General features: G+C 44.1%; 1 protein-coding gene and 1 long non-coding RNA gene across 13 annotated transcripts in view; one reads left to right on the forward strand and one right to left on the reverse strand.

Moving 5' to 3' along the window:
• Nucleotides 1–9,717: 9,717 nt before the first annotated feature.
• ESR1 (estrogen receptor 1) overlaps nt 9,718–23,834 on the reverse strand; it is a 447,068-nt gene continuing 432,951 nt past the window's right edge. For 7 of the 12 annotated variants that reach the window (XM_017957417.3, XM_017957418.3, XM_017957422.3 and 4 more), the window contains 2 exons: nt 18,336–18,519; nt 13,455–14,248 (listed from right to left, as the gene is read on the reverse strand). In XM_017957417.3, the coding sequence (XP_017812906.1) occupies nt 14,014–14,248; nt 18,336–18,519 (419 nt within the window). In that variant the 3' untranslated portion in view covers nt 13,455–14,013. 12 annotated transcript variants of the gene reach the window in all.
• LOC116275461 lies at nt 13,426–22,882 on the forward strand. Its single transcript, XR_004184581.1, has 2 exons — nt 13,426–13,483; nt 21,093–22,882. It is a non-coding gene; the product is annotated as an uncharacterized LOC116275461 (long non-coding RNA).

Consider the following 23,834-nt stretch of genomic DNA (forward strand, 5'->3'; position numbering starts at 1 on the left):
CTTTTTGGGTTCAGGTCTTTCTGCTGCCTGGACCCAGGTTCTTGTGATGCTGGGCTAAAACCGGTGGGTACCAACGTTGCCAAGTAATTAAAATAAGCTTTTCCATCCAAACCTCCAGCCTTTTTATAAACCCACTTAATGTTTTTCTTTATACACGTTTCTTTAGCATTCGGAATGGATTAGATTGCAGGGATTGTTAAAGGGTGTTTAAAAATATTTAGTAATAAATTCAAAGATGAATTGATGGAGTGTTTACTCTAGTTTGTAATCCGTTCTTAGGGAACCATCTGGCAGCTCCAATTTTGGCACCGTCAACCCTTCCTTCCAATTGGAAGGAAATGCTTCCCTTGCTGGGGTTGAGCCCCAAAACTGGTCTGCGTCTGGCGTCCTCGAGGCACTGAGACCACATGTAAAGCAGCTACCAGAGACAGCGACATGGTGCCTGCTGCTCTCTCTCTCTCTGCCCTTCTCTCTGCCCTTCTCTCTGCCCTTCTCCCCTCCCTTCCAGCCTGTGGTCTGGGGCCCTGGTATTGAAACATGTTCTGTCTGGTTGGAAATGTGGAAATATTCAGGAATCTTTACAACTTAAACTCCACTGAGTCTGAGGTGAACTTGAGAAGTTAATCGGCTTATAAAAATCTTAACCGGCTCACAAACCTTTCACTGGCCTTTCCCACAATGGCTGATTTCTCAATGAAAAGGCAGCTGATGGCAGGTTGCAGGTCTGCAGAAAGGCCTAGCGGCGCACTCAGTCTGGGAAGTCGCTCCGAGGGCTGTCTGTCCTGCAACGCTTGGGGCGACTGGCTCTTGGCAAAGGGCCTAGCGTCTGCCACTTTGGAGTACGTCCCGGGCACCCAGCCTGGCCTGGCCACTGAGGTCAGCCCACCCACTTTCGAAATCACTGTTTTAAATATTTGCCCAAAGGCTTCCTTGCTCCAGTTTTATCTTTTTTCACGTTCATTTAGTGAGGATGACAGTTCCTAGTTTGTCAGCTCTACATAGATGCCAAGTGCCTTTACGGTGGGCTGTGGTCCCTTCCTGGACCATGAGATGGTCTTGTGGCAATGGTGGGGGGCAGGTGAGCCTGCCCCAGAGACTGTCAGAAGCTGAAACAGGCCCTGCTGCTAGTGAGGGTGCCACCGCTATAGGCTTCAAGGTCTCAGGTCATCGGCTAGAAATAGAGCTCCTCCTGGTGCCAAGGTACAGAGGAAAATCACTCCTCAGCAGGAAGCAGAGGCAGGAAGGGAGCCTGATATGACCTCAGAAACCAAGAGCACTGGCACGACTAGGTGCCAGGAAGATGGTGGAAGTGCTCCTCAAGCTTCCCTACCCGACGGCTGCCCACCAAATAGATAGACGGGACACATTTCTCCAGGACTTGAGTGGCATAGCTTTCAGCATCCTGTCGAACGTGTCATATTTCTTTGATGAAATACTCCTTTTGCGTTAAAAGTTCATATGAGTTTTTATTTCTCCTCAGAAAATGTGAAAGCTTGTTTAAATGCGATTTTTTTTTTTCAAAAAAAAATTTTTATTTTGGCTTCAAGAGTACATGTGCAGGTTTGTTATATAGGTAAACGTGTGTCATGGGGGTTTGGTGTACAGATTATTTTGTCACACAGGTATTAAGCCTAGTAACCATTCGTTATTTTTCCTGTTTGTCTCCCTCCTTCCACCCTGCGCCCCCCAATAGGCCCCAGTGCGTGTTGTCCCCCTCTATGTGTCCCTATGTTCTCATCATTTAGCTCCCACTTACAAGTGAGAACATGCAGTATTTGGTTTTCTGTTCCTGCGTTACTTTGCTAACAATAATGGCCTCCAGCTCCATCCACGTTCCTGCGGAGAACGTGGTCTCATTCTTTTTTATGGTGGCATAGTATTCCATGATATATATATACCACATTTTCTTTATCCAGTCTACCGTTGACAGGCATTACATGCAAAACTAACATTCACTCTAGTCCTTGAGTAAAATTTCGTATGTACTCAGCAACTCTCAGTAATTCCTAGGAAGCTCAACCCTGGTCTAAGAAGTACCACTCTTACTGATGTTTAAAGTCAGGAAGACTAATTTCACATCTGCCATTCACAAGATTTCTGACCTTTGAAAGTTGCTTAACTGTCTTAGGCCTCAGTTTCTTCATCTGTAAAATATAATAATTTATCCTTATGTGGTAGCTGTGAGGATTACCTGAAAAAGTGGTGTAAAACTGGTACGTAGCTTTTGTGTGTGTGAATGTGGGTGTGTATGCTGTCTCAGAGTAGAAAGAAAAATCAAAGATCATTCCATGTGCTGAGGGAAGCTTTTCAACAACACTGTGGCTTCATGGTTATGGATCCATTCAGAGATGTCTCCCGTTGCAGGAAATTCTCCCCACCCTTTCCTTCAGCTGGCGTCCCAGGTTATCTATAGGCAGTTCTGTTAGAAAGTGTATCTCTGTCTTGAATGAAGACCTTTTCTCTGGTCTCAGCTCTGCTCTTTTGGTGGTATTCACAAATATTGCAATTTTTTTTTTTTTTTTTTGGACAGAGTTTTGCTCTTGTTGCCCAGGCTGGAGTGCAATGGTGCGATCTCGGCTCACCGCAACCTCTGCCTCATGGGTTCAAGTGATTCTCCTGACTCAGCCTCCCGAGAAGCTGGGATTACAGGCATGTGCCACCATGCCCAGCTAATTTTGTATGTACATATATTTTTTTTTAGTAGAGACGGGGTTTCTCCATGTTGCCCAGACTGGTCTCGAACTCCCGACCTCAGGTGATCCACCTGCCTCGGCCTCCCAAAGTGCTGGGATTACAGGCATGAGCCACTGCACCCAGCCCCAAATACTGCAATTGTAAGCCACCAAGAATGTGAACTTAAAACTAGCTTCTTAATGCACATAGTCCAAATAATGCAAACTATGAAAATTTACTTCTTTAAGGCATATGATGTGGTTTGGATCTGTGTCCTCATCAAGTCTCCTGTCAAATTGTAATCCCTAGAATCCCTAGTGTTGGAGGTGGGGCCTGGTGGGAGGTAATTGGATCATGGGGATGGAGTTCTCCTGAATGGGTTAGCACCATACCTTCTGGTGCTGTCCTTGTGATGGTAAGTGAGTTATTGTGAGATCTGGTTGTTGAAAAGTGTGTAGCACCTCCCCACCTCTCTCTGCCTTCTCCTTCCGGCAAAGTAGGAAGTGCCTGCTTCCCCTTCACCTTCTGCCATGATTGAAAGTTTCCTGAGGCCTCCCCAGAAGCCGAGCAGATGTTGCCATGCTTCCTGTACGGCCTGCAGAACTGTGAGCCAATTAAACCTCTTTTCTTTATAAATTACCCGGTCTCAGGTATTTCTTTGTAGCAGTGTGAGAATGGGCAAATAGGACATACATTCTGTATTTTTGGAGAAGCAAATCTAAACATGGTAAGTCTGCATTTAAATGTCCCCAATGGCTTAAGAATATCTAACATTGAAGAATGTGCTCTTTACCTAGTATGTAATCAAGCCCCAGTCAGACATTCCTACATTGACACACTCCAATGGGCACATTCAAAAGCTCCATAGATTGCTCAGTATTCTCTCAAAACCTTGCTGATCCCCCGAAATAACACATGGCATATGTAGACAAGTCTGCTCCTTGGTGTTCTGACAAGAGAAATAAAGGATGGACAGGGTATGTGGAGAGGTGAGACCCCTAGCTATGACTGAGAGTATTGGTAAATCCTCACTCCAAAAAGAAACTATAAGGTTGAACAAAATTGACAAAAACAGGTATTTCAACACTCTGCAAGTTGACCAAAGATGTATAACAATCTGAGAAATGTTTATATTGAAAAATTGCTGAAATTTGCGTAAGTACAGTGCAGATTTGTGGTATTGTTGCCTGGGGGTGCTCCCACCCTTACCTTTCCCCTGTTTGGTCAGCACCAGAACAAGGCAGGTAGAAGGACTGACAGCTTTGTTGCTGCAATCACAGCAGAGCTCACTTGATTTGGTGGATGAGTGTTCAGGGCCAATGTCTTCACTAGCTTGAGGTTGTGGTTGTGGCAAGCATATTCCTGGCTTTGGCTGCAAACATGCCTAGGGGAGATCAGAGCGTGCCCAGGCTAGCTAGCCCCCGCGTCCTGTCCGACTGTGAGGGCTGCATGCATGTGCAGAGGAGATGCAAAGGGGCCCAGCAAAAAATTGAGTCAGACTTGAAAACAGCCTGAAAATGGAATACATTCTCCAGCCACGTACAGATCCATTGGTGGAGGACAGAGGGGGTGTTTGAGCCTAGTCATTGGATGCACGCTCAGCTGTGGACATAGGGGCAACTCTGAGAAAGTCAGGGTTAAAAATAAAAACAGGAATAATAATTTAAGAACCTAGCAGAAACATCAGAGGCCAAACACAAGTAGAGGCAAGTCTCATATATTTAACTCAGGTGAGTTATTTAAAAAATGAATAAAAACAACAAAATCCAGCAGCAGCAACAAGCAGGGAAGAATAAGAATCCAGAGTTGCTACCGTAGAGTATCTAAAATGTTCAGTTTTCAATAAAAATTAGATCATATGTAAAGAAACAGGGAAATGTGACTTCTACTCAGGAATAGCAGTGGTCAAAAGAAACTATGTGTTTCCCAGATGCTGGATTTAGCAAAGACTTCATGTAGCTATTATAAATATGCTTAAATATCTAATGGAAACCATGTTTAAAGAATTCAAGTATGACAACAATGCATCAACAAGTGGGAATTCTCAAGAGACAGAAATAAGTTTTAAAAACTCAATTTTTATTCTGTAGTGGAAATGTACAATAATGGAAATGAAAATTCACTAGAAGAGCTCAACCTCAGATTCAAGAAGGCAGAAGAAAAAAAGCAGTCCCCTTGAAGATGAATGAATAGAAATTATGTAATTTGAAGAATAGAGAGGGAAAAAAGGCAAAAGAAAATAAATAAATGCTCAGAAATTTGTGGGATGACATCAGACCTACCAACATATATGTAAAGAGAGTCTCAGCAAGGGAGGGGAGAGAGAGAGGGGAAGAAAAAGTATTTGAACAAACAATGGCTGAAAACTTCCCAAGTTTGATGAAAAACATCACTTTACACATTCAAGAGGTTCAGTGACTCCCAAGTAGAATATATACAAAAAGATCTACACCTAAACACATTATAGTCACACTGTTCAAAGATAAAATCTTAAAAGCAATAAAGAAAATGTAACTTGTCAGATACAGGTAAGCATCGAAACACGGGTGGCTCTGATTCTGTATTGGAAGCAATGGAGGCTTGAAGGCAATGGGATGACATATACAAAGGCTGGGCAGGTCATGGTGGCTCACACTTGTAATCTCAGCACCTTGGGAGGCCAAGGCGGGAGCGTTGCTTGAGCCCAGGAGTTCAAGATCAGCTTGGGCAACATAATGAGACCTCATCTCTGCAATAAATTAAAGAAACAAACAAAATTAGCTGGGTTTGGTGGGACATGCCTGTAGTTCCAGCTACTCGGGAGGCTGAGGTGGAAGGATCACTTGAGCCTGGAACATGGAGGCTGCAGTGAACTGAGACTGCGCCACTGCACTCCAGCCTGGGTGACAGAATGACATCCTGTCTCAAAAAAACAAAACAAAAGTGCTGAAAGAAACAAAAACATCAATGACCATCAACCAGGAATTCCACATTCAGGAAAACTACAAACTGCTCTTCAAAAATGAAGGTAGAATTAATGTATTACCAGATAAACAAAGATCAAGATAATTCATTACTAGTAGACCTGCCTTACAAAAATGCTAAATGAATCCCTTCAGGCTAAAAGAAAATGACCCCAGACAGTAACTCAAATCCACAGGAAGAAATGAGGCACACTGGAAATGGCAAATATGCAGATTCGTATTTCTAAAAAATAAATTTTTTCTGATTTCTTGTCAATTTTTTTTTAAAAGATAGAAAGTAGTTTAAGGCAATAAATATAGTTTATAGCATATATAGATATAATATATATGGTAAGAGAATGGAGCTATGTTGGAGCAAAGATTTTTATGTCATCAGATTTAAATTACTATTAATTTGAAATATACTGTGATAGATTAAGATGCATACTGAGCAATCACTAAGAAAAGAATTCAAAAAATAATTAAATTGTCTGGGCACAGTGGCTCACACCTGTAATCCGAGCACTTTGGGAGGCCGAGGTGGGTGGATCACTTGAGGTCAGGAGTTCAAGACCAGCCTTTCCAACATGGTGAAACACTGTCTCTACTAAAAATATAAAAATTAGCCAGGTGTGGTGACACTCGCCTGTAATCTCAGCTACTCAGGAGGCTGAGGCAGGAGAATCGCTTGAACCCAGGAGGCAGAGGTTGCAGTGAGCCAAGATGGTGCCACTGCACTCCAGTCTGGGTGACAAAACAAAACTCCATGTCAAAAAAAAAAAAAAAAGAGAAATTAAAATTACACCCTAAAAATATTTATTTAACAATTTGGGGGGAAAAGGTTAAAGGTTTTCTCTTAGATCCCACAAGTTAAGGGCTCAGTCCCACAAGACTGCCCCCCATCTCAGACACCAATTGCAAAGTAGTAAGTTGTCACCTTTATCTCTGACCAGCCAGTTATAAATTGGAGTTTCCACAAACCCCTCCTTGGGCTTGATTCATTTGCTAGGGTGGCTCATAGAACTTAGGGAAACACTTATATTTATCTGTTTATTATCAAGGATAATGAAAAAGATAAAGATAGACAAATGAAAAGATGAAGAGAGCCAGGTATAGGGGAAGGTGCGAAGAGCCTCCGTGTCCTATCCAGGTGTGCCGTCTTCCAGCCACCTGCAAGTGTTCACCAATCTAGAAGCTCTCTCAACACTGTCCTCTTGGGTTTTTTATGGCGGCTTCATTACATAGACATGACTAATTACATCAGTGGCCACTGATGATCTATTCAACCATCAGCCCCTCTCCAGAGCCTCTCAAGAGCCTCTCCAGAGGTCAAAGGGTAGAGCTGAAAGTCCCATCCCTTTAATCCCATGGCTGATTCCCCATCCTGACGTTATCCAGGAGCCCACCAGGAGCTGCCTCATTAGAACAAAAGAAGCTTCTATTGCCCAGGAAATTCCAAGGGATTTGGGAGCTCTGTGTTAGACACCAGGGTCAAAGACCAAATATTAGAACAAAAGAGACTCCTAGCACCCCTGTCTATAAGAGTTTTAGAAATTGTCTCAGAAACTGGGGCCAGAGACCAAATATATATTTCTTATTGTACCATAATATCACTAAAACAATGAAAGGCAGTAAGAAGAACAGAGGAACAAAGACAGGAGGCATGTACAAAATGATAATAAGGGGGGAAATGTAAATCTAACCATATCCATCATTCTATTAAATGTAGATGCTCAGACAGGGCAACAGTAATTGCGATAAAAATAGCTAACATGGACTGAGTGCTGACTATGTGCGGTACTATCCTGGGCACTTCACATGTCCACTCTTGTAATCTTCACAGTACCGCTGTGGGGTATGTGCTATTCTTGTTTCTATTTTAGAAATGAGGAAACCAAAGAACACAAGGATTGAAGAACTTGCCAAGGGAATGCTTGGACAAGAAAATGAATTAGCTTCCCGGAATCCACGTGACTCAAACAATGTGAAGACCCTCAGCCCACCCTAATAAAGAAATGAGTCCTACGTGCAGTTTTGGAAAACTCTGGAAAGGGCGAAGCAGTGTCAGCCACGGTCCTTCCATACTCTCCGTGAGCGAACCATGTGGTCGTCATAAGAACCCTTCCAGGCAGATGCATGTCATCTCTCTTTACAAGTGAAGAAACTGAGGCCCAGGGAAATTAACTTGCCCAAGGTGATGCCAAAAAACAAAAAAAATGAGGATTCAAACAGTAATCTAGCTGCAGTGCCTGTGTGAATATTATGTTGCCTCTCAGTAAGTCCTATACCCAGCCCCTCCCAATTCATCAGTTAAATCAGAGAAAATAGATAAAGGAAGCATGCAGGTAGCTCTAAAAGGGAAGGGAGTCCTGAAATGGAAACCTGGGGTGGGGGTGGACCAATTGTTCCTGCTTTACCTTCAGGATGAGGGAGAGGTTTTTAAGCTAACTATATAGTTTCAGATCACTCATTCTTCCATTCACTCATTCATTCATAAATAACCACTCTCAGGCGTCCTTCTTCTCCCTCACAGGGAAGGAGTGGGGCCAGGCATTAGAAAATAGCAACTATGTTTAATGAGCATCTCAGTTAGTCCTCACCACCATCCTATGAATTAGGTGTTATTATTATTATTATTATTATTATTATTATTATTATTATTATTTTGAGACGGAGTCTCCCTCTGTCGCCCAGGCTGGAGTGCAGTGACCAGATCTCAGCTCACTGCAAGCTCCGCCTCCTGGGTTTACCATTCTCCTGCCTCAGCCTCCCGAGTAGCTGGGACTACAGGCTCCCCACTCCTCACCGGCTAGTTTTTTGTATTTTTTGTATTTTTTTTTTATTATTATACTTTTAAGTTCTAGTACATGTGCATAACGGCAGGTTTTGTTAATATTATGTATGTTTTATTGCCATGTTGCTGTGTTGCACCCATCAACCTGCCAGCACTCCATCAACTCATCATTTACATCAGGTATAACCCCAATGCAATCCCTCCCCCTCCCTGCTCCCCATGATAGTCTCCTGTGCATGTTCCCCTTCCCAAGCCCAAGTGATCTCATTGTTCAGTTCCCACCTAAGGAGTGAGAACATGTGGTGTTTGGTTTTGTGTTCTGTGGATAGTTTCATGCTGAGAACTTACGGTTTTAGCCAGTATCCATGTCCCTACAAAGGACACAAACTCATCCTTCTTTTTTATGGCTGCATAGTATTCCATGGTGTATATGTGCCACATTTTCTTTAATCCAGTCTCGTCACTGATGGACATTTGGGTTAATTCCAAGTTCCTATATTGTGAATAGTGCTTAATAATTTCTCAAAAGAAGACATTCATACAGCCAACAGACACATGAAAAAAAATGCTCATCACTGGCCATCGGAGAAATGCAAATCAAAACTACAATGAGATACCATCTCACACCCAGTTAGAATGGCAATCATTAAAAAGTCAGGAAAACAACAGGTGCTGGAGAGGGCTGTGAGAAATAGGAACACTTTACACTGCTGGTGGATTGAACTAGTTCAACCATTATAGAAAAAACAGTATGGCTACCCTCAAGGATTCAGAACTACGTACCATATGACCCAGCCATCCCATTGCATATACCCAAAGGATTATAAATCATGCTGGCTATAAAGATACATGCACACGATAAGCATTTATTGTGGCACTATTCACACACAGTTTGTATTTTTTAGTAGAGACGGGTTTCACCATGTTAGCCAGATGGTCTCTGATCCTGACTCGTGATCCGCCCATCTCGGCCTCCCAAAGTGCTGAGATTACAGGCTTGAGCCACCGCGCCTGGCCAGGCGTCATTATTTATCATCATATTGTTGATAAGGAAGTCGAAACTCTGAAAAATCAATTGCCAATGATCATAAAATTTGTAAAGGTGAAGCCAAGAATTGAGGCCAGGTCTGCTTGACCACAGTGTCCACACACTTCCTGATACACCTGAGGGCAGAGGGAGTGAGGTGAGGAGAGGCCTTAGCATTCAGACTCGCTGTGTGTTACAGATTGTTTAACCACCTTGATTTTAGATGATCAGTGGCAAACTGCTAGCAAGAAGAGGAGCTTACAAAAAACAAACTTGTTGTCTTTAGTTTAATTCTTTATTTGAACATCAAATAGGTTGAGAAAATTGTTTACAGGTGCTCGAGCATCCCGCTGGATTCTTTTTCAAAGTGCAAAAGAGGTTTACAAGTGTGTTTCATTAAACAAAGCAAAGCTGCGACAAAACCGAGTCACGTCAGTAATAGTATGCATCAGCAAAAGGGCATATTAATCCATCAAACACAATTTGGCATTTGAGCCTTTTCCCATAAAACAAGAGCTCTACACTGAAGAGTATGAAGTGCACAAAAAGCATTGTTTATCACCTGTGAGAGAACAGAAACTGGCATAATGTCACTTATTAATTCAAGTCTCTATAACCAATGACCTCTCTGTGAATGCAAAGGGGTCTGTGTCTCAGGCACCTGCTCATGGGACAATATGTTGTTTCTAGGGTGCACAGCTCTAAACACACACACTGACGATGGGTTTGGAACATGGCAGCATTTACATATTTTAAAAGTTCAGGCACAATTGGATGCAAAAAAAGAATAGAAATTTTTCTTGAATCTCAAAAGACAGTGCAAAATTGAAGTGCCATAATAGAGGCAGCAATTACTTAGAAAACAATTTGAAATGACTGAAAACGAGGCCACACTTTAATTCAATTGGAAAGGAAATGCAGTTGGAAACAGAGCATAATAACGCTACTGAAAAGATGGATATTTGGGACCACAGTTCATTTGCTCCAGTTGAGAGTAACTTTTCAGGGGATTAACCTGGGAATGGTGCAGAGTCATCTAGATCACGCTCCCAAGACCTGCACCAAACAGAATTATGGTTGCCTTTTGAGCTACTGTATGACTCTATTTGCCTTTCGCATAACTAGCTTCCCGAAGCAGATCTGCCTGTGAATATTAGACATTACTATGGTGTTAGTGATCATTCCCAGTACCCACGGTCCATCTCATAATTGGAAAGTATGAATAGGAAAGGATTTGTAATCAGTGTCATGCAGGGGAAGGAGTACTCTAAGCCAATGGCCCAAATCAATGGCCATTTCAATGTATCAGGTTTCAAGGTGAGAACACCTTAATGTGATCAAAAGTAAATTATCAGTAAGTCCCTTATTTGTTCAGCCCCCAAAAAGCATGGGATATGGCGTGGTTAAACATATCTGCAAGGTTACTAGGGAAATCAAATCAAAGACTGCACTTCCTTAGGGGTTAGATTTTACAACCTACGTTGATAGGGTCTTCTCTTTGGATGACCTAGTCTCTCATAATTGCTGCATGATGGCATTACAGAATCATTACGGCAAGCTAGGCAATGGGGAAAAGAAACACAGACCACTAGCTAGTCCATGGACTTTACTGCTGATGTTGTTCTTTCTTCTCTAGAACTGAAGCTGCCATTTTAGAAATGACTGTAAATGGAGCCAGTTGATGTGTGGTCTCCAGGGCAGAAGTGGACTACGGAACCCTGGTGCACACTCCAGGTGCCAGAATTAACAATTTTCCTCCAAATACTTTCAATACTTTTCTTCATTCCCCAAATTCCTGAATCTACTTCCCCACCATACCTGAGCCCCCAGGTAAATCACATCTTTCAAATTTTAACTTGCCTCAGAGTGGGAGAAAGCAGACGTAAGAGTTTTTTTTTGTCATGTCCCTACACCCAATACCAACATCAGCCAGAAAATATCTGCTGTCCATTAGTGGCACTTCAAGTAAGAATACAAAGAGATTTCCAAAGTTGCTGGAGACCCCTGGGCAAACATTTCAATCACTGATGTTCTCTGCCCATTTCAAATGTAGTAGTATCTTAACATGAATACAAACACATTAGATGAATAATGTAAAACCTTCCGCTGTATAATTGTTTGGCTTTAGCTGGTATTACATCATCTAGTCCTAGAAATTTTTTTTTGTTTTATTTTAATTTTTTTAAAAGAAAATCTAAGTATAAACATTAAAAAGAACCCACTGACCCATTAACTACTGTCCAAAAATATTACTACTGATATTTTGGTAAAAGCAAAATTAGCTGCCCTGAATAATTTTCCTTTTCAGGCATAATCTTTGCTACATAAGATTGTCTGTCATTCAATATCCAACAATAGGCATCTGGATTAGTGCTATTTTGTCTACTGTGGATACAAAAGTTGATATGAAATGTGATCTTCATTTAAATGAATAATCACCAGGCTTTAGGCATAAATGACTGTATACATGACAAGGTAGCTTGAAAAGTATACAAAAAAAAAAAAAAAACTAAATGTTTTTCCTTGGTTTTTGCATGTTAACCCAGTCAAATTAAATCCAGAACAGAAGTACTACATTCAATTGTCTGATAAACAAGCAATGTAATTTCAAAAAAATATATATTATACTATATAAGGTGCTTCTTAAACAAACTAAGGTGCTTCTTAAACAAACAGCAACAAAAGAATTATGTTCTTCAACATATCCTTAACACAGATACATAAAATTGTCCCCAAATTTAAGTGCACATAAAAACTTTTTTTTTTTTTTTTTAATTCCCTCCCAGATTCTCAGTCCTTTGGTGATCACTTAACTGGACAATCAGAAATTAATGAAATCCACTTTTCCAAACAAGACATACCAAGGGAAGCCTGAGCAGCTCACCTGGGTCATTGGCTAACACAGACATCACCTCTCAGTAGGGTTTCAATTATAGACAATAAGGTCACCCAGAGGAAATCAAACATTCTTTTTTGTTAAGAAAAAGGAAGTAACCCATACTTGTGCTAGAGAAGCAAAGGCCCAGGGAAGGCTGCCCTGTGGCTGGAATGAGCCTTTCTTTTTTAGCCTATAAGTCAAAGGAAATTGAAGGAAATGAGCTGGCAGGAGTGGAGGCGGTGGGAGTGGGGGAGGAAGGGGGAGGATTTTCTTCCCCAAACCAAACCCTGATTTTGGATTAGCTCTAAACAACCAAGGGCATATGTAATCTGACCAGGCCCCAGTCAGCCTGAGTAGTGACAGCAACGGTCCCCACCCTCCTCCCGTGCCCCAGGGTGCTGGGCCAGTTGTAGGAACACAGCTGTCTACGGCAGCTGTGACAGCTGCTTCTTCCAGCCAGGGCCACGCTGGGAAATGAAGAAGAGCTGGACTACCCCAGGGATCCCAGGGCACCCCCAAAGGGCAATGCGGGGTCTGCAAGGAATGTTCCTAGGTAGCTGCAGCCTGTGGCAGGGCCACCCTGAGCAAGTCTGGCTGTGCCTCAGAACTGTATCCAGTTTCTGCCCTACTTTCCTTCTTGTTCTCTAGTAGCCACAACAATCCTGCACAAGCGCTGTTCAGCTCCATGCCCCAGGGCTAAATGCATCACTAGGGCCCCTGCTCCTTTCCACGACCCTTTACCCTCATCATGCATCACCACAGTGAACAGTTCACCCCTGTGTAAGGCACACACACGCCGGGAAGATCCAAGTACAGCACCCACCGAAACAGGTCCTGAAGCTGACCTAACTGCAAGTTCAGGGAGAGAGGGCTTTCTTTTGTAACACAAAAATAAAAACAAAAATCAAGAACTTATCCCTCATATAGGGAGACTTAACTAAGATCAACTTGCTGCTTTCCATAGGTCCATGGGAGGCACGAATGAACTGGAACCCATGACCGGAAAGCCAGAGGCAGAGCTCTCAGCACATCTGAAGCTGCAGTGTATCAAGTTAAAATAGTCTTGCCAACTAGAGGATCCGCCTTCCTTGTGTGCCCCTTGTATTCCTATAGGGGAAATGAATTGACAGTCACCAGATATTCTGCTACAGTCATATAAAAGCTTTAAGGTATACCACTTTCATAAAAGGATGCATTGCCATAGGAATACAAGAGGGTGCTATAATAAACCCTTGACCTAGCTTTCTCCAAGTCCCCAATTAAAGGAGCCACTTTAAATTCTTTGCTGTGGTTTATTCTTAAAGCCATTTAAAAAGTGCTTTTCAGAGGTGAAATGTCTACTCTCCAGGCCTGGGTCTCTACAAGTAGCTTAGATGCACAGAGTCGTCTGAGCCCCAACCCGTAGACTGAGTTCAGCTGTGAAGAGCTACAGGAATCCTCACGCTTAGTAACATAGCACAGGAGGAACGAGAGCTGTTACAAAGATTTCGCCCTGGAATCCCTTTGGCTGTTCCCAACAGAAGACAGAAGATGTGCCACTAAGAACTGAGCAAGCAAATGAATGGCCACTCATCTAGAAAGCCATTGGTGGTGGATGCATGCCGGAGTGTATGCAGGAGACAGAATTTGGCTAAAGTGGTGCATGATGAGGGTAAAATGCAGCAGGGATTATCTGAACCGTGGGGGAGCCGGGGAGCTCTCAGACTGTGGCGGGGAAACCCTCTGCGTCCCCCGTGATGTAATACTTTTGCAAGGAATGCGATGAAGTAGAGCCCGCGGTGGCCAAGTGGCTTTGGTCCGTCTCCTCCATGGGCGCCCCTCCACGGCTAGTGGGCGCATGTAGGCGGTGGGCGTCCAGCATCTCCAGCAGCAGGTCGTAGAGGGGTACCACATTCTTGCACTTCATGCTGTACAGATGCTCCATGCCTTTGTTACTGTGGGTGGGAAGACACAGAGAGGACCACTTTAGAGCCAGCCCAAGCCCCAGGAGTGCTGAAATCCCTAGAAGGGGAAGGAAGAGGAACTCCAAAGACACACGGCAGCCAATCTTTCTTGCTGTTTAAAGACCCACTTTAAGATGGGAGCTGGGAAAGCTGAGGGCTTTCAGAGGCCCTAATCTGGAACTCATGGCTGTGAGGTTTTCATTTTCCACCTCCTACGTGGGTGGTCCCACCCTCACACTCTCCCTGCAGCCACTTTCAGGGTATTTGCTATGCAGGTGACTTCCACGGCCCTCCGCGGCCTCAAATGAGATCCTATTCCCTTCCAATAGGATCTAAATGCATTCAAATAGGATCGCCAGTGCATCTAAAAAGAGAACAGGAGATATTCAGCCATGAAGGAGCCGGTATTTTAAATGCGTAAAGCAGTTCAAGACGCTCCACTGTTAAATCGCTCACGTCACTTCCCATTTAACTCAGAATACAATCTAAATGTCTTTCCATGCTCTACAAGGCCCAACTGGTCCAGCTTCCATCCACATCTCCAAGCTCTTCCTGCCTGTCTCCCCTAACCCACTCTCCGTAGCCACACTGATTTTTGTGCTGCCCTTAAAGGAACTAAGCTCCACACAAGACTTAGGGGACCCACACTTGCTGTTCCTACTTCCTGGGATGCACCTTCCTCCAGTCTTCAAATGCCGCCTGCTCGGAAAGGTCTACCGCTACCCAGTGGCAGCGGCCTCAAGCCTCTGCAGTCTCAGCCTTCCTCTTTCACACTGGTCTGTTTCTCTTAGCATACTTATCACTACCTGAAATTCTCCTTTTTATTTATTTGTGTTTATTCTCTCCGCCTCCAAACACACATATGCACACACTCACACACTCAGGGCGAATTCCTAGAGAAGCAGGCTTTATCCTGTCCCCTGCTAGGCCTAAAACAGTGCCCAGAGCTCAGTTCATGTTCAGGAAAACAAGGGGGGAAATGGGCAGAGGGAAATGTAGGCACATGGCATTCTCCTTTCCCTACTCTCCTCCTCTGCTCTCCTCCACCAGCCACAACTCTGCTGCCCCACCACACTACTGGTGGCGGGGGTGGGGAGGAGAACAACTATTATCTAGTTTGAAATTTCTTTTAAAAGAAATATGTATCATGAGTAGCAGGGCCAAGAGAATGTCTTAGAAAAATTTGCATTTTCAGTAGGGGAAAATTCAGCTCAAGTTGGACACCTGCCATGAAAACACAACATCAAAGCTATTCAGGGCCTACAACATGGTCTAAATTACTTGTTTAAGTGTTACTTCCCCCCCCCCCATTTAAAATGCTATAAAAGTTAAATGCCCCCTGGATCTGCCACTGTGTTCCTCGTGCAACCTGATGATTCACATTTACAGTCAGATGAAATCTGATATTGAATTCTCTGAGTAGCAACATATGGCTGGGGCCAAGCTTACTTAACAACATAGACTTCTGTGATTTAGGTTGGCTGTAGTGAGGAACCAAAATATTATTATTATTACAATCGTGTGTGTGTGTGAGAGAGAGAGAGAGAGAGAGAGAGAGACAGGAGAGAGAGAGAGAAAGAGAAGCAACCTCTCTCCAGCTTTTCACACGATTCTAACAGAAACTACAGCACTTTCACCTTGCTGCTGCCCTCTGCCAGGCGTGGCCAGTAAAATCAGCCAGGGTTGTATATTTAGTGCAAATTTACTTAGTATTAACTAATTAGGCTTGCTAATGCTGACAAGCAGTTAATGGATTTGAAAATTCAGCAATTCCTTTCAACAAATAGAAACACCCAACTGCAATGCATTGAATCTACAACATCACTGACATTCCCAGCTCAGAGTCAAAGCTAAGATGTTTTCCTCCAGGGTAAGGTTATTCTCTCAGCCAGGGATTTTGGCATCTGATCCACTCACGGCTTCCCTCTCTCTAATACTCATCAAAAGAAAAAGACAGGGAAGACTGGCAATGTATACTCTGAATGCAGTCACCTTCTCTACCTGACAGATGTGATTCCTCCGTCTGTTACACAGGGATCCTTGGGGAACCCTGAGAACAGAGACTGCAATCACCTTACCTACTGCAATTACCAAGTAGAAGCCGAATTCACAGGGCAGGGAAAAGCCTGCCATGAGTCATTTGTTCATTCATTCATTCCCTCATTTCTTCGTTCACTCACTCAGTAATAACGTTGTGGGCCTTTACCATATGTAAGTCTTCATATACGGCACTGTGAGGGATGCAAAGAAAATCAGATACATCTATTTTCCCAGGAGCTAATAATTTTTTAAGGTTGTCTCTGGAAAGGGTGGTGCCTGGGACTTTAATGAAGCAAACTTCTTGCCATTTGAATCATGGTCTCAGGATTTGAAGGTCCCTTAAAAATGATAGAATCCAACCTTCTTAAGACATCATAGGCCTTCCCTCATAGCCACTAAGAGAAGGAATCTCTTTCATTCCTAGGGGCCTGGTGTAAGCTCAAGGTCATGTAGGCTTCATCACCCATGAGTACCTGTCCTAGTGTCATCACTTTGAATCATCGCTGTGGTCCTGCTGGAGTCTGCAATACATAACCCGGCAGTCTCCCCATCTCTTCCCTGCAGATAAGGTCTGCTCATGAGAATGGTATCCACTAAGCTTTTGGCCAAATTGCAGGACGATGGAATGGAAATGAGGCCACTTTCACCTTTTGGCATAGAAAGACTCTATTTTCTCTGCTGATATCCTTCCTTAGCTCTTACAGAAAACATTTGTTGAGTACTTACTATGTGCTCTGCACCGTGCTAGGTGATATTGGGTAAGCAAGCCATGGCTCACAGAGTTGTCAATCTAAATGGGCAGAAAAATAGTAAAATGGGCAGTAACCATAGGGAAGAACAGAGTATAAGTTCCAACTAGGTCTTAAGGGTTAGGAGATGCTTCCTTCAAGGAGTGAGATCTGAGCTATGACAGGTTAGATTATTGCTCAGAAATATTCATGCCCCTGGCAACATGTCCATCTTTGACTCTGGACTCCTCACATGCTTGCTTGGCCAATGAAATGTCAGTGGACATGAGTGAAAGAAAATAGTAAAATGCACTTGCCCAAACAGGATCGCTTTCTCATGCCTCTGCAGTTGCTATGAGAACATGTCCCAGCTAACATGTGGGTACAAGGAGGATAGGAGACATGAGACACAGAGCAGAGTCACCCTGGCCTCAGGCAGCTGCCTCCCAGATGTGTGAGTGAGCCCAGCTGAGGTCAGGAGGGCTGCCCGCCAATCTGCAGCCTGAAGAAGAACCTCCCCCAGATGACTCATCTGACAGTCAGCTATTATGGCTAGAGCTCAGACATGAGGAAGTCCTCGTAAGCTAAGTAAGGGCTGAATCATAAGGAGTAATAAAAACAAAGTGAAAGGGTTTATACTTTTATCTAAAAGCAATGAGAAGCCACTGAAGGGTTTTAAGCGGGAGGATGACATCAGATTTGCTTCTAGAATGATCACTCTGGACACATCATGGAGAATGATCTAGAAAGGATCTAGATTACAGGCAGGCATACATGTTCAGTGACTGGCCCAGAAGTCCAACAGAAAATGATGGTGGCTTAGACTAGGGTAATGGCAGTGGGGGTGACAAGAAGGGGTTCAACAGGTATGAAGGAATCAACATTGACTCTCTGTGAGGCATCTGGCCCCAGGGTCTCTCATTTAGGATATCCAGGTGTGCACAGGGACCATAACAGATGTGCCCAGTGTCTTCAGGGGATGTGTACGCTCACAGGCTTCTCTTGATTGGCCCCCTCCTCCTATTTGCACACTGCACCCAATCTCTAAACCCCTGCCCCAAAGCACATGCTTTAAACCAAGCATAAGTATCGCTTCCTCTATGCCTTCTCTGACACTTGCCCTGTGACCCATGCAGATTTAAAACATATCTCTCCTGTCCTCCCATAGCATTTATGCTTATTCTGTGCCAGGAACTCTCACAAGTGTGCTCTCCATATGCAGGCACCAGTCCTTCCTGGCCAGCTGTCACATAGGTTTGGGGGCGTGTTTTCTTTATGTCTCTCCTGTAGGAAGCCCACAGATGCCTCACCTCATGTGCCTGATGTGGGAGAGGATGAGGAGGAGCTGGGCCAGCCGCCGGTGCTGCTGCTGCAGGGTCAGGCCTGCCTTGGCCATCAGGTGGATCAAAGTGTCTGTGATCTTGTCCAGGACTCGGTGGATATGGTCCTTCTCTTCCAGAGACTTCAGGGTGCTGGACAGAAATGTGTACACTCCTGAATGTGCAGAGAGAGAGTGAGAGAGAGAAGCTCAAAGAGGATGAGGTCTAAGAGACCCAGAGTGTTCTTGGGATGTAATAACGAGCCAGTGGCCTTCCCCAGCACAGTAGTCTAGCATTGGGGATGCTCCAGACCCATTTGAAACCGAGTTACAATGTAAAATTCCTAAGGCATATGCAAGTTTCAGAGCACCAGCAAACCAAGGGGGGGCCCCTTTATGTGAGCCATGACCAAGAAAGGGGCTGTTGGCCTTGGGGCCTGTCATGGTAGCATGGGCCATCTTTTCTCAGACAGGTCTGACACCAACATGAATTGTCCATGTAATGTAATTGACCGTGTAATTGACAACCCTGTGAGCAGCCACTGTTGTTCCTTTTCACATCAAGAAACTAAAGGGCAGAGAAAGTCACTAAAGTCACTAACCTGCTAGGGAACTCGGATATAGGCGGGCAGAGCTTAGATGAAACCCAATCTGCTGACTCCACAGGTGGTAATGATAAAGGAGATGCTCTCTCGGGAGATGTGTGAAACTCGTGGTGAGATTCAGAGACAGAGAGTGATGAGCGACTGGCTAAGTGATTGGAAGGTGATGTTTCCAAGTAGGATTTCTGTTTTAGATCAAGTCTGAAGCCTAAGCACTTTTAATCAAGTTTGCACTTTAGATCAAGTTTGAAGTCTAAGCACTAAGCCTCAGCACAAAAGTTTAGGATGTGGATGGGTATAGGCCACCTTGAAAACCACTGGTTTTTTATGGCCACGTAAGTTTTTCCTCTCTTACCTATTTTCTGAAATAGATCCTGCTCTCTGGGCCCCACAGACAGATCCAGGACAGAAAGTGAGACCATCACGGCACCTGGTGTTTCTGGACAGCATTAGCCTCGAGCCAGAAAATAAGAGCCTATTTCTGAGATTGTATGTGAGGTGGTGGGACAAAAGTTCTTTCCTCTAGCATTGCTAAACTGGGAGGATGAGAATACAGGGCTCTGAATGGCCCTCTTCCCAGCACATGGAACTCCTGTCTGCAGAAAGGAAACTACTGACAACAAGCAGAGGTGATAGTGTGGGGGTGAAAGAGAGAGAGAAAGAGAGAGAGAGAGAGAGAGATCCAGGTAGTAGTCACAAGGTCTTAGTTTTTTCTTTTTCTTTTCTTTTTTTTTTGAGACAGAGTCTCACTTTGTCACCCAGGCTGGAGTGCAGTGGCACGATCTCGACTCACTGCAACCTCTGCCTCCAGGGTTTAAACAGTTCTCTACCTCAGCCTCCCAAGTAGCTGGAATTACAGGTGCCCGCCACCACACCCAGCTAATTTTTGTATTTTTAGTAGAGACAGGGCTTCACCATCTTTGGCAGGCTGGTCTTGAACTCCTGACCTCGTGATCCACCCACCTTGGCCTCCCAAAGTGCTGGGATTGCAGGCGTGAGCCACTGCACCTGGCCAAGTTCTTAGTTCTTACATTTTTTTCACTTGACCTTTGAGCTTTCATATATCCTTCCTAACAGTGTATCAGTGAATCCCCTTTTAGCTTAAGATAGTCAGAGTTGGATTTTTGTCGCTTGTAACTGAAAAAATTCTATTACAAGAAGTTGAGACCTCAACCCAAGGACAGGAAGAAAATGAGTGACAGTGGACTGAGAAGTATTGAGAACAAGAGATGGGCAGGATGGAACAGGCTTTTTGGGGACTACAAGGATGCATTTTCTAACACTGCAGAAATAAGCTCCATCCTGCCTAATCACACCACTTTGCAGGGAGCAGATGACAGTGTTTTTTTTTTTTTTTTTTCCCCAGATTATGTGTATTTATAGCAACACTTATCGGTCATCCCACTATTCAGCCCACTGACCATCTCACAAACATATTCCTTCTCCTCTCGTCTCCCCTTCCTCATCAGCACCTTCAAGAGCTAAAGGCTCCCAAGTTTATCCATCCCTGACTTTATGCGGAAAACATGGTGACAAGTTACTGCTCACGTAGCAGTTTGTAGGTTGGAAATGGGAGAAACATCTACACAGAGGAACTCATAGTAAACAGAGTTGTAATTGCCCAGAATGGAAAATGGCTAAGGTTTAAAACTAGCATAACAATAACAACAAAACCAGAATGGTCGGGATCTTGGTTTCCACGCAGTTGAATAGGATAATGTAGCTTTTGGTACCCTGGGGCACTCTGATCTAAAGCAAACAGCACAGAAGAAGTAAGCAGCAGAGAGACAGCAGGTTAAGAAGGAAATTGCTGAATTACTTCACTTATGTTCCACGTGGGCTGCTGGTAGAGAAAGAATGTGTCTATCAGAAAAATAGGCAAATGTCCCATGGCCGTGGTGTTGGCCTGGAGGCGGCAGATAACAGAGGGTGTGAGCTGGGGGATTAGGGCTAGGAGGGCCTCAGTTTACCTCCCCTTGTCTCCGCCTCTCACAGTCCTCTGTGACATCATACACAGTGCAGCCTCACATCCCCTAGAGCCCCTGCCTCCAGCTGGATATCCTAGGAACCCACCCAAGCCACAGAACTGAGTTAGACCAACTTGGATGATGTACTTTCTACCAATTTCCGTTTTTGTTCCCACCCAGGATGCCGGTCTCATTCTCCAATAATCCCTTTCTTGTTGAAGGAAACCACAGAATGGAGACTCAAACAGCTTGGATGTCCCTGCCTGGAAAGGTGACACGTGTGCATCACTTCTCTTGTTATTGTTTCCACGGCGAGAAAGCACACTGTGCTGGGACCTCAGCAACCCCGAGAGCCAGCATTTCACCATGACCTTGTCAATGGAGGTCAAAGACACGGCACTCAGCCTCTGGGGAGTGACTTTTTTCTTGGGCTGCCAGTGTTCCATCCTCCTTAAGGTGCGTGTGGCTTCCTTCATCCAGCACGCACTTATTGAGAACCTAGTATGTGCATGACTATGCTAAGGATTCCAAGCCTTACTTCCTTTCAAGTGTTAATGTTTTAAGAGCAGATATTGCCTGCAGAGAGAGAATGTTCTTAACACGGACTCTCAGGATGCAGGCCATTTGCAGAACAAGCCTGTTTTTCTAGTCCTGTTTTGGCATCAATACAGCTTATCATCTCATCCTTGTCAGCAGATGCTTCCTAGCTGTGCAAATATATTGAGAAATAAAAATAGGGTCCTGTTGAAATGCCAATAGTTGACAACAGAAGCCATCTTCTTTCTGGACTTTTCTGGCAGAATGTCATCCATGTTTGCTGCCTGTTGCCCTTCAGGGGCCATTTGGGAGAAACAACAGAAATTCAGATTCCCAGAATGCTTCATGTGCTTTGGCAACCACCGCCAATAAGCAAGAGCAAAACAGGGCTGCTGGTAGTTTCCATATCCCAGGTGGTCTCTCCCACCCTGGATGGCCACACCACTGTGCCCAGCAGCACAAAGCAAGTGAACAGACAGTGTGGACCCGCAGAAATATTCTTGCAAAAAGGTAGGCTTTTGCAACTCTGGAGATTGCTCCAAATCCCAATGATGGAAACAAACAAACAAAATCTATATGTCATTATCCAGTCTTGAGATGCTGCCAGCAAATCTGAGCTTCTAGGCATCCCGAATCTTATAGCCAATAAGGAGATATCTAGGAAGAGTCTGGGGAAACTGAGTGGTAGAAACGAAAGGGGAGCGAAGCCACGAGGATACCCCTATGTACAAGACATCGCAATTTAGTCTCTTGCTCTCTCCCTCACTCTCAATTCTGCTGTCCCTCACCTTCTCTCATTTTGCTAGGACATTCTCTCTTCCTTTTCCTCTTTCCATCTCCACCCCAGAGGAACCCCGTTCTCCATTTCTCAGCACTTTTCTAGATAACGGAGTCTTCCGAAAGCTGGAGGAGGTGTGTCGTACACTGCAGTACCCATGCGGTGTGGCTGTGCCCAGAAGGAAGCTCTAGTACAACCAGGGGTCCCCTTGCCATGGTCTCCATGGAGATGGGGGGCACATCTAAATGTCCCTGGGGAAGTAAGAGACGCTGATGCCTATGGCTTACCAGATGCTTGAGGACAAACTCTTCAAGCCAGGCCAGATTTTCTTTATGTTCCCGAAGGAAGGATGTGACAGCAGACCCTGAGAGAGTCCTTCATTCTATTGCAGCTTGATCAAAAACAGAATGACTCAAAGGAAAAAGTGAAGAAAATTCCTCAAGTCACAGTTTAAATAGTCTGGACCAGAAAGCTGCCACTCAGCTTGGAGAAGGAGGAGCTTTTAGCACTCACAGAGAGGTCCTAGGGATGAGTCACACATCAGCCTTTTGGGTGGGTGCCCCACTGGGGACTCATTCTACAACCAAATAGCGTGCTTGCTGGTGCCACCAAAGCTGACCGTCCGATAAACACGTTTGTTGTATGCTTCTCCTATGATTGTGGTTCTTTTGTGGTTCTTTTGTGGTTCTGGGAGTGGCACTGTCCCTAACAGGGTGTTTGGACAGCCTGAGGCTGCTGTTGCCACTTCTTGGAAGGGACTGTACCGGATGTCCTACAATGTGCAAGACAGTCCCTAACAATGAAGGATTTGTTCCAGTTCCTATGCCTCTCAAATGCCCTACTGAACTAAATCTACTACAAATAAAAATCTAGAGTGGCTGGATGCAGTGGCTCATGCCTGTAACCCCAGCACTTTGGGAGGCCGAGGCAGGCGGATCACTTGAGGTGAGGGGTTCAAGACCAGCCCGGCCAACATGGTGAAATCCTGTCTCTACTAAAAATACAAAAGTTAGTCACGCATGGTGTCAGGTGCCTGTAATCCCAAATACTCGGGAGGCTGAGGCAGGAGAATCGCTTGGACCCAGGAGGTAGAGGTTGCAGTGAGCCGAGATCGCACCACTGCACTCCAGCCTGGGTGACAGAGTGAGACTCTATCTCAAAAAAAAAAAAAAAAAAAGTAGTGAAAAGTTTTGAAAAGCTTTCACATGGCTGTGCCCAAAAGTTCCAGTATATTAATTGGTTATAGAGAAGGAAGTTTAAATGGAATATATTTTCTCCAAATTATTAAATAATTTATTCACTTTATTTAGTTTGGCTATTGAATATATTGTGTCAGCTTTTCAACCATGCATTTAATTGAAATGATTTCAGCGCAGTTGAACAGGTACTACAAAAACAATACAAATGGATGTAAATATGTAGACAGGAGCTGTAAGACTCTACTAAATAAAATTAGAGCCAACAATTATAAAATAGTACACATCAATGAAATATTGTTATTGCCTCCTATATGTTTTAAAATAAATTTGTAACATGATAAGAAATCCATTTTTGTGGGTACATATTAAAATCATTTTGAGGTTTGTATCTTTTCGTTTTACATTGAC

This window comes from Papio anubis, chromosome 6, assembly GCF_008728515.1.
Source record: "Papio anubis isolate 15944 chromosome 6, Panubis1.0, whole genome shotgun sequence".
Taxonomy (NCBI): Eukaryota; Metazoa; Chordata; class Mammalia; order Primates; family Cercopithecidae; genus Papio; species Papio anubis.